This window comes from Coptis chinensis, chromosome 2 (assembly GCF_015680905.1).
Source record: "Coptis chinensis isolate HL-2020 chromosome 2, ASM1568090v1, whole genome shotgun sequence".
Lineage (NCBI taxonomy): Eukaryota > Viridiplantae > Streptophyta > Magnoliopsida > Ranunculales > Ranunculaceae > Coptis > Coptis chinensis.
The window spans coordinates 89516562-89528309 of NC_141457.1; the positions used below are offsets into that span (position 1 = coordinate 89516562).

The following is an 11748-nucleotide window of genomic DNA, read 5'->3' on the forward strand; positions in this document are numbered from 1 at the left end:
GGTAGCCAATTGTACTTGATTGATAATGTATGTGAGACATGACATTGCCTACATTAATAGCATCTTGGTGATAACCCATTGTGTCCTTATAAGGAACTTTGATGTATATTGTCGATTATCCAAGTACTATAGCAGAGCCATTGATTATGGATCGATATTTAGTAGATTTCCATCATTGTTAGAAGGGTAATATGTTATAAACCGGATCGAAGAATGTTTATGTGTTTACCTTTGGTGGAAATTGAGTGTCTTGGATATCATCCAAGCTAATCGCCTTAGAAAAGGCATGTGATGATGCTGAGTGGGTTAGCAACCTCTTGGCAAATCTTCCCATTGGCTCTAAACAGCCTCCTGATGTGTATATGCTTTGCAACTGTCTCATTGCAATAGCTAAGACATGTTATCTTATGTGCAATGGGAAAAGAATACATGTAAGTTGAGATATAACTTAATCAAGCAGCTGCTAGAGATTATGTTAGGTTGGACTTAGTTTGGCCACATGTCTAACTGCACCACTTCTTTGGAGGCAAGTGGTTATACGTCGAGGGGGATGGGACTTTTGCCTTAGATAGAGGGCGACACTGACGGCAACCCCACCTATGTGATTGGAGATCCCATGAATTAGGTTCAAAGGGAAAAACAAGTCACCTCGTCGCTCTGGTATGCTATTGTCTTTCTTTGAGACGTCCCACCCTATGACTAGATAGCATTATTGTATACTTTGTATAACTTGAATAGCAATGAGAAAAGGCTGAGTTATTTTACTCTTAATGGAATCCATAGTCCATTATTTTTTATGAGATAGTGTATTCTAACTGCTATGTACACTTGATGGATATCCACCTACGTGAATGTAGAACTGGGTCGGTTCTTATGAGTATTCAGGCAAGTACTATAGAGCATTCACATAACACAGGCAGCGCAAGGGCCAAAAAGTGCAACACCGCAGAACAGGCATATAATGAAAGAGCAATATGGGTGCATGTCCTCTATTTTACTACAAGGGAATGTTGGTTCAAAGATTTTTTAATCTACCACTTTCACGTATTATAAGACATGTTACCCTATGACTGGTTCAAGCCCGTAAAGCACCAGTATCTTATGCATTGTTTTTTCGATTCTCTCTGGCATTTCGTTAACCCATTTCTTTTGTAATATCCTATTCCAAAATAGTGGGGGACTATTAGTATTTTGAAATAGTGGGGGATTGTTGGAATCTCTTGTGTATTTCTAAATACTAGTGTGTGTGTGCAAAGTGGAGGAGATGAACAAATGGTATTCTCGCCACTTTAGTGCATAGTAGATAGTCCCACATTGGTTATCCACCACATCGGGTAGGGTTCGGGCCTGGGCTTGGGCTTACTGTTGTGGGTAGTGGTTTGACCAATAGCCTAAACTTGTTTTGCCTTTTTCTTGAGCAGCAAGTTTCAGTGTTCTATTAGGAGTTGGTCTCTCTTTCTCCTAACCTCTATAAATAGGACTGTGAGTCCATAGAGAAAATAGACTTGATCGAAACTCAACTCGAGAAATAGAAAACTCAAACCAGTCCTTTTTCTTCTTCTTCTTCTTCACATCCGCCCTTGAGAGAGAGTTATATTGTTGTTCTAGAGGGTAGTCCGTTCTAGTGCAAAGTCGTCCGCATTAACCATTGAATCCTGTGAGGAAGACGCCATCTTTGTTGCCTTTACGCACCATTGGAAGGGGCGAAATCTTTCCTTAAAGACAGACTAATCCGCGCCTTGGTTATTCCCGCCATCTTTGCCCCTTGTTTCTTCATTGCTACTGTTCCTTCTGTTCTACTTTAGTTGCTGTGTTCATACAACTATTCTAACAAACATTACTAGCTATTAGTGCGAGATAACTGCAATGAATATACTGCAGACTTTATCATGGGAGTGTTTCACCAATTAACAAAAAGAAAAAGTATTTGTAGATAAGGAAATCCCATCCTAGCATTAGGAAACTCTGCATGATATCTTCTTTGGTAAATTGCAGGTTGCAGATATTGGTTCATCATAAGTTTCACCAGTTAATGGGATATACTGATTGAAGAATGTAAACTAGAGGTCTGAGAATGTGATATGTAGTTTGTGATTAAGTAACCGAGTCGAAGTAACCAAATCAGGCGCTCACTACCTACCCCCAATAAGTTTCATGTATGTGTGTTATAAACATTTATTCTCACCACATTTTCAACCCTGGAGTTGCTTATCTATTTGTCATTGTATGTATGTATTATAGGCTGTTGTGTTATTTTGAATAAAACAAGAGGTGAACTTGGGCTTGGGCTTGGGCTCTCTTTGATCCCTTATCTTCTTTTTGGTAGACCATTTTCTTTAAACTGTTTCCGGATAAGTTTGGAAACAAAATTGGATATGGATTGGGAAACAGATGTGATAGACTTGTAGAATCCAATTCTTATTGGGAAACTGGATCAGTACCCTATCCGGATCTACTGGGTGCTCCACGTTTTCCTCTATAAATACTCCTAGAGCAGCAGCTAATAATGTGTGCAAAAACTATTTTCTATACTAAGTTGAGGGCTTTCATAAGATCAGAATCGTGGTTTTTCTTTTCTTCTTTAGTTTATCTGCGGTAAACAAAGGAGAGTCTATCCGGGCTGTTGTATCCCCGGAGGTTGACGCTTTATCTGCATAAAAAGGAACAGACGCGAAACAACCTTAAAGAAAGCGTTTGATCCATTACCTCGGCCAGCCTTCTTATTCACAGGTTTGTTCTTGTTGCGGCAATTGTTACCAACAATTTTAAGGTTGTTTGACGATGAATACTGAAGAAAGGTTAAGGTTTGTTTATCGGTTTTCATTTATGGATTAAAAGCGATTAAAAGGTGCGTTATTAGCGTTATGATTACAGTATTATCTAGTATATTTTTGTCAAGATTGCTCTACTAACAGGTTAGTATGTGGAGCCGAAGGTGACAACAAAAGTATATTGGTTTAATGCTAATCATGTTTTTTTTTGAGTGGAAACAATAATCGCCTTGACTCTAGAATTAACACGTCTTGATTCTTGGTTTAAAAGATTTTATTGTTGTTCACCATATGGGGTATAAAGTAGGCCACGGGCTAGAAAATTTGTGTTTGACAATTGATGAGTTATATTGGGTTATGCTCTCGGTTTTGATTAATTTCATTAAAAGATGAATTGTTTAAGTGAAAGAACGTAAAAGGTTTACATCTGCTTTGCTTGAATTGTTTATCATCTTTGTGAACTTGCTGGATGTAATTGGGCATGAATTTAACACATGTGCAGTTCTTGCTTATGCCACTAAAAAGACTGAGAAAGGGAAACATGTTTAGGATGTGTTTTTGTTCATGAGATATTGACTGTACGTAAGACGTTATCTATTTAGAATCACATGCGCAAGACATGTTCTATTCTATTTTATTAATGGTATTGATTACCATATATCGTGAAACTCACTTATTTGGTTTTGGTCCATGAACAATATCTGAGTTTGGAATTTGGAATTTGGAATTCGGAGATTGTCGAAAAAGAAGAAATAGTTCGAAATTCGGAATGGTGGGACAGTTCTGACGAAAACGGCTATAATTTATTGTTTGATGATCGGATTCACAATCCGCTTTTTGTGTTAGAAAGCTAACTCAGAGATGTTTCCAACGGTGTATGGCTTGAAGCCTAATTCGTCCAGAACTGATTCAGTTTTACAGTTCTTTATGGGCCAATTTCTCGTCGAATAGCAAAACGTGAAAATCCGAATTTTCAATCGGATAGGTATCGTATTCATTACCAAATCTATGCAATTCTTTGTTTTATATTGTGAGATGAATTAAAACATAGGATTACATGGTAGGGTTTTAATTTAAGGAAATTTAAAACCTAAGTTTATATGTTTTAATTATTTATTTAGTCAATATGTTATGGCACTGGGTGTTGGTTAACATGCTTTGAAAGTTTTTTCATTGACTAGATATAATTGTTTGAGATTAATTTCTCTTTTGTACATATACGACCACCAAGGTTGGTGTCTTTGTTGGTAAGGGATATGCATGTAAGGAGATATTGAAGTTTGTTGATCCCACATCTAGTAGTAATGGAGCTACGTACACTTCTATTGATATAGAACCTCACACCTTAAATAAGGTCCAACTGAGGTTTGGGCCAAGTGATGGCTAAGGTTGGGGACAGTATCAGTCTTGGGTGAGACATCTGTGAGGGTACCATGGATGGTCCCTAGACTTGGCCCTGGTCATGCCTGACTGGTGAGACAAATCCGATGGTTCGGTTAGACCAGTTTCGGTCCAAGGTGGAGATTGTTAGGTGTATGGACCGAATTGGATGTTGTTGATCTTAATAATCTTTTACTTCTACTTACATGATTTCTTGTTCTGTTAATATTGGCATGGTAGATTATGTCATATTAATAGAAAATATGTTAATAACATGAGCATACTTGGTTTAATTCCTAATTTGGATAGTGATGATTTTGTACACGGTGGATCTTGCACTAAGGCCAAAATCACAAAGGAGCGTCACAAGTCAGTTGAAAGAAATACAAATCTGCTAGACTTGGTATACACTGATATTTGTGAGCTTGAAGGTGTTCTGACTAGAGCTCCTTGTTCATATGGAATGAATGGAGTAGATGAACGTAAGAACAGAACACTTAAAGGGATTAATTGTTGCTATGTTGCTTAGTTCTGGAGCACCCTCAAATTTGTGGAGGAAGCTGTTTTGATTATTAGCTATATATGTGTTGGATAAAATTGCTAATTCTAATACAAAGGTTACACTTTATGAGCTATTGAAGAATAGGAAACCTAATTTGAGTTACTTCAGAATATGGGGATGTTTGGCTTTTGTAAGGAAGCATGATCCCAAGATCTCAAAGCTTGAGAGCAAAGCTTATGAGTGTGTCATTTTAGGCAATGCTATGGAGAGCAATGCATACGTTTTTCTAGATATGAAGAGTAATGTTTTTGTTGATCATCTTCTATTGAGTTTCTTGAAGATAGATTTCCATATTTATCTAGAAATAGTGGGGGTGCTAGTGAGGGTAGTATCCTCCAAGGCCCCTAATAATGATGTTTCTGACACTGACATATCTAGATTGCATGATAGGATCATGGACACAACAGATAAACCAAAGAAGATGAACCTAGAAGATATAAAAGAGCTTAGGGTCACTAAGGTTTTGGGACCCGACTTTGTCACTGTAATTTGGAAGGAGATCCCTCCTCCATTGAAGAAGCTCTCATATCTTTTGATTTCAAGTTTTGAAGAGAAGTCATTCGAGTGAGATTGATTCTCTCATGGAAAACAAAACTTGGAAACTTGTTTATTTGCCTATTGGTTGTAAAACTATAGGAATCAAATGGGTTTTAAGAAGGAAGTTTAAAACCGATGGTTCAGTGGATAAGTTTAAAGCAAGACTTGTTATCAAGGGCTTTAGACAGAGAGAGAACTTGGTTTCTTTGACACATATTCACCTGTTACACGGATAACATCCATTAGAGTATTATTTTCTGTTGATGCTGTTCGTAATCTTGTTATTCATCAGATGGATGTTAAGATAACCTTTCTAAATGGGGATTTAGAAGAGGAGATTTACATGGATCAGCCAACAGGTTATGTGAACCAGGTAATGGTAAAAAGGTATGCAGATTACTTAAGTCACTTTATGGGTTGAAACAGGCACCTAAATAGTGGCATGAGAAGTTTGATAACTTTATAATTACCAGTGTGTTCAAGATAAATGAAAGTGACAAGTGCATTTATCATAAGTATTCTGATGGGATATGTGTTATTATATGCTTATATGTTGATGATCTACTAATCTTTAGTTCCAATTTACATGTTGTAAAAGAAACCAAGAACCTGTTGTCTTCTAACTTTGATATGAAGGACTTAGGTGAGGCTGATGTAATGTTGGAAATCAAAATTACAAGATCGTCTAATGGCATATGGCTGGATCAGTCACACTACATTGAGAAAATGTTGAAGAAGTATAACTACTTTGATTGCGTGACTGTGAGTACTCTTTTTAATTCCTGTGTTAAATTATTTGCGAATAATGGTGAACCTGTGAATCAGAAGGAATATGCAAGTATCATTGGTAGTTTGAGATATGCTACAGATTGTTTAAGACCTGACATTGCCTATGTAGTAGGTGTTATTTGCAGGTATACTAGCAAGCAATAGATTCGAATTGGAACATCCTTTCAGAAAACTCCGAGGTCACCAGTGGCTATGTGTTTAGCATTGGTGGAGGTGTTGTATCTTGGAAGTCCAAGAAACAGACCATGATAGCACAGTTTGCTATGGAGTATGAGATTATTGCTTTGGCTAGTACGAGTGAAGAAGCTAGTTGAGTACAAGGCCTTCTTACTCATATACTAGTCTAAGATAGACGGTATTAATTACAATGATACTTTGTTGATAGCATTACAGCTATTACTGGGAGAGTTCATATTATTTTGATTTTGTGAGATCTGAAGATAATCTTGCAGATTCACAAACCAAAGCTCTGGCCAGAGATACAATGTGGACTGCTCTACTAGCATGGGACTAAAGCCAATTGAAAGGTAAACATCTATGATGGTAACCCAACCTAGGGACTGGAGATCCCAAGAACTAGGTTCAAAGGGAAGAACAAGTCATAGAATGTTGGTTGTGAGACATACATTGTTACTTATCTGCCCCGTAGTTGGATAGTAAAATGTATGAAATCCTGCAGCGATAAATAGAGGTTGAGGTTTTCTGGGAAAAACTCTTAATGAAGTTCTATGGTCCTTATGGGCGGAGTGTATAGCTACAAGAGCACTCTTGATAGACTCACCTAGTGAATGTTAAAGTAGAGGCCGCTTTCTATGAGAATGAGGGCTGATTCTCTAGATCATTCACGAATCCAGGAGAGCACAGGGCCTTTAATGTGCAGAACATGAAAGGAGAACACTAGATATGTTGTGCGTGATTATAACTTATTGTATACTCAAGACCTAAGTTTAAGACTTAGTCACTTATGGTTCTTATACTTTGAGTAATTTTCACTACGTAAAGGTTTAAGTCTTGGACACCTTTATCTATGCATAATATGTTGATACTGATATTGATTGCCCTTAAGTATATTTTCTATTTTGTTTTTATCAAAAATAAGTGGGGGATTGTTGTGTTATTTTGAATAAAACAAGAGGTGAACTTGGGCTTGGGCTTGGGCTCTCTTTGATCCCTTTATCTTCTTTTTGGTAGACCATTTTTTTAAACAAACCGCTTTCGGATAAGTTTGGAAACGAATTGGATATGGATTGGGAAACAGATGTGATAGACTTGTAGAATCCAATTCTTATCGGAAACCGGATCGATACCACTATCCGGATCTACCGGGTGCTCCACGTTTTCCTCTATAAATACTCTACAAAGCAGACTAATAATGTGTGCAAAAACTATTTTCTATACTAAGTTGAGGGCTTTCATAAGATCGAATCGTGGTTTTTCTTTTCTTCTTTGGTTTATCTGCAGTAAACAAACAAAGGAGAGTCTATCCGGCTGTTGTATCCCGGAGGTTGACGCTTTGTCCAAAAGAGGGAACAGTGACGCCAAAACAACCTTAAAGAAAGCGTTTGATCCATGCCTTAGCCAGCCTTCTTATTCACAGTTTGTTCTTGTTGCAGCAATTGTTACCAACATAGGCCAAAAGTTTTTGATAATGTAAACAACGACGTGAAAATGATGTGATCTAGACCTAAAGTGGCAACTGACAACTCAGTAAGTGCTTGAATCAATTGTTACGACATGCTTATAAAGCTGCAAATGATTACCAGGTGAGCTATAAGAGTAACGTTAGCTTGAACGGAGATAAGAAAAAGGTGTGACTGGACACATTCTAGATAAGTGTGTAGCATTAATCACTTTAGACATGTATCTCTTTAGACGATTCAACTATTAACTAGCAAGAAATGGTAATTTTTATCATTTTTTTCCTATGTGAGAAATCCGAGTCGTTTTTAAAAAAAATTGAGACTGAGGCGAAAAGAAGGATAAATTCAAAGGGGAGTCCAGGATCAAAGAAACAATTGAATGATAGCAATGGGGGAATGCAAATGATTTTTAGACCCATTAAAACATAATATCAACACTACAACAAGTTGCAGCAACTATTTTAGTAATTTTGTGCTCAATAACCACCAATGATCCTCTTTTGGTGAAATTGTAAGTAACATTCACTTGCTCAGCAATCGAATATAGGTAAGTTACACAGTGAGTCATAATTATTTATGAACATTCGTTCCAACGATTTATTTATTTTACTTAACTGCTCAAAGCTTCACTTGCAAGGAGCAGGATCATTATGACCAAGAAAACCTCTACAAGTTTCTGCAATTCCTAGACTCATTGGACAATTATGGATTTTTGTTCTCGACACTTTGTCAGGTAACAATGTTTCCATTGTTATCTTTATTGTGCCTATGTGTGTTATTGTTGTGATTGCTTAGATAACAAAATCATTGATTTGGTTACAAATTTTGGATGTGAGATTGATTCTTCTTTACTTTTGAATAAGAAAACTTTTCGAGTCCGCATATGGTCGTACCTGTGCAGCCAAAGGTGCAAGTATACCTTTAGAAACGGCTGGCTTGCAACTACAGTTGGTGGGACAACTCAATTTAAAATGCAAAGGACATTGAAAAACGAAATAACAAAGGACTTGCCTCTTCAACAAACTTTATCAATATGGTGGTCCGAGGTCGAAGGTGACCATCCACTCATACAAAATGAGCAGTGACTAGAGCTGGAAAACCTGCACCATCCAATACACCCTACACAAAATACCAATTTTAACACATATTAACCACCATATTTCTATGTGAAATTAGAAAAAAGGTTTTAAGAATATGAAAATCACTAAACTACATATAGACTAACCTTAACAATACCAACAGCAAATGCACCGCAATTGAATGTTCCCATGTCTTTTGGCACAGATATAAACCTTTATAGAAAGAAATTAGCAAGTAGACTCAAGGTTGGCCCCAAATTTTACTCCTTTAAATTGTTCCAAAGAGTCACGCGGATTAAAAGTGCAAATATGAAACAATAACGATTCACAAGGAGCTCCTTCTCACTGATCATATATTCATCTTCATGTTCAGTGCCTTTCTCAAGAGAGTCGGCAACCTATAACAAACCAAAAAGCATGGGAAATAAGATGTGTGAGCTTTAGTTCATAAAGCATACAGATATTATATACTTTCTTTATTACAAAACCAAGTCTTGGGGGTTTAAAGCGCACCCTTTATAGGTTTTATGGCTTCTAGTTACTTAATCAGCATAGTGTCAGTAGCATCATCCCTTACAAGTATATCTTCACCCTTTCATGGAGATACACAAAATACCAAAGTTCGTCATTGTTAGCACATATTGCCCCTAGACCATCTGTTGCCTTCACTATATGCACGCTTAAACATACTGGCCTCAAAGGAGTTAGATAGACTCCTAATGTGCTCAACTAGGCATTCAAAATTCTAGCAGTGTGTAAGGAGTCAGTTTGTACTTCAAGTTTTTGAATAGCCATTATAATTCCCTTCATCTACCACAAGGCCTTCCCTATGCCAATGATATCTTTCAAATTTAGCCGTGAGGATTCATTCTCCGGTCATGAAGTACATGATGCCACACAGTTTGTATGATGCCGTGCCCAGTACTCTACCTTAGTTGCTGCCAATTCCACGGGGAATATTAAACTTCTGAAAATGGTTTAATTTGGTCTCTTCTATACTACCACCTTACTTTCCCATTGAAATACGAAAATAGCCATGTCGTTGTATGGAAATAAACTCTGCAATTATTTGTTGGTAGTGAAGATGAGAGCAATGTAAAGCATTGAACCGCCTTCAAGTGTCCCCATTTCTTTTAGTCTGAAGTAGGCAAGGAGCATCAGTGCAGTATCTGATAGTTGATATCTGAATCCCCCATCTTCAATCGAGTTTGACGAGTGAGTGCGGGCAATGAAGAAAGACGGAGTACGAATACCAAGTTGACAAGATGTAATGGAAAAGCAGGAGGCTATACACAAGGCAATCAATTATGTTTACTCATCGAAAACTGTGAACATAATGTTGCAGGAGAAGAAATCCGCGTTGTCAAGGCCATTGAACATTGAACCTGGAAAAAAAAAAGCATGAGGAGAGAAATGGAGGTGGCAGAGAGCAAGCGGAATAAGGCGGAAGTGGAGAGGATCCAGGCCAGGCTGAAGGAACTGGACGCAATTTCTAAGCAGAAAAAGGGATTGGACACCAAGGCTATGAGGTTGGTGTAAATGAAGAAGAAAAACAGGGCAAAGAACTTCAAAATTGCATCTGAAAAGAAGGCAATTAACACAGGCTTGAAAGAGGGTGAAGAAGGATATAATCCATTCTCTAGGAGATGGACGAGATCAATAAACTATTATGTATCAAACACCGCAGAGGAGGAGATCAGTACGCAACTTCGCAAATGGGGACGTTACTCTTGAATCGGGATTAGGTGTAGGTAGTGGATCAATAGTAGCAGGGGTCACTGGAGTTGTATTTACTTTAGGTTGCACCACATTTCCCATGGCAAAGATTCCACCTCCCTTTTTTCCATCTAAGCAATGAGCAAACATCTTTTCATTGATCCATTTCTGACCATCTGTGACATCATGGAATTACATGACTGTCCAAAACCAAGTATCCCATCAAGTGCTGTACGGAGTTCATCAAGATTTCTCATCTGTCGAAGACCACACCTATATAGCATTATATACTGTTGAAGTATGTAGTGTCGGTCTCACACATTCTATAAGTGTGAGACTGTACCTTATTTAGCTTGTTGCTATTTAGGTTATTCCATCTCTAGTATAAATATATGTATTGTAGGTTAGGGTAAATATGAAGAGGTCAGACCTTGTAGCCCGATTCTTCAGGGCATGCAGTTTGAGTAGTTGTTGCATTTGAGTAAGTCATAGTTGTTACCACGTCTCTAGGCTATAAACGTGGGTTGTTTTGTTTTGCTTTGATAGTTATCTGTAAGGCTTTATAAAAGCTAGTTGAAGTTCAATAAACAAATAAGCCATTCCCATAACTGTTAGTGTTCTTCTTAGTTTTTCTTTATTTCACATTTGGTATCGGAGCCGAAATCATAGGGGCCTGATTGATCATAAGTTTTGAGTATAAACACAAGAGAAAGTGAGGAAACATAACAGGGTATAGATGGCAGCAGAGAAGGATTCGTTGTTGAGTATTCCTAAACTTGATGGTGACTATGAGCATTGGGCTATGCTCATGGAGAATTTGCTTCGCTCGAAGGAATGGTGGTCATTGGTGGAGACAGGAGTCATAGAACCAACAAGAGGAGAGGTTCTTAATGGTGCACAGAGAGTAGATCTTGCAACGATGAAGCTGAAGGATCTAAAGGTAAAGAATTACCTTTTCCAGGCCATAGACAAGACTACTTTGAAAACCATTCTTCAGAAGGACACAGCCAAGCAGATTTGGGATTCAATGAAAACAAGATATCAAGGGAATGAGAGAGTCAGAAATGCGCAGCTGCAGACATTCAGAAGAGATTTCGAGGTGCTCGAGATGAAATTGGGAGAATCAATCAATGATTACTTCTCAAGAGTGATGATTGTTGCAAACAATATGCGTAATTTAGGAGAAGATCTGTAGGATGCAAAGATTGTTGAAAAGGTATTGCGCTCCTTGTCTGAGAAATACAATTATATTGTATGTTCGATTGAAGAGTCGA

General features: G+C 37.7%; 1 protein-coding gene across 1 annotated transcript; it reads right to left on the reverse strand.

The window, feature by feature from the left end:
- Positions 1-8744: 8744 nt before the first annotated feature.
- LOC147518761 (uncharacterized) lies at positions 8745-10964 on the reverse strand. The gene is made up of 5 exons (XM_086594005.1): positions 10905-10964; positions 10648-10731; positions 9023-9156; positions 8905-8971; positions 8745-8798 (listed from the first exon to the last, which is right to left on the reverse strand). Exons 1-5 carry the CDS (start codon positions 10962-10964, stop codon positions 8745-8747), a joined length of 399 nt encoding a protein of 132 aa, XP_086450131.1.
- Between the last annotated feature and the right edge of the window lie 784 nt (positions 10965-11748).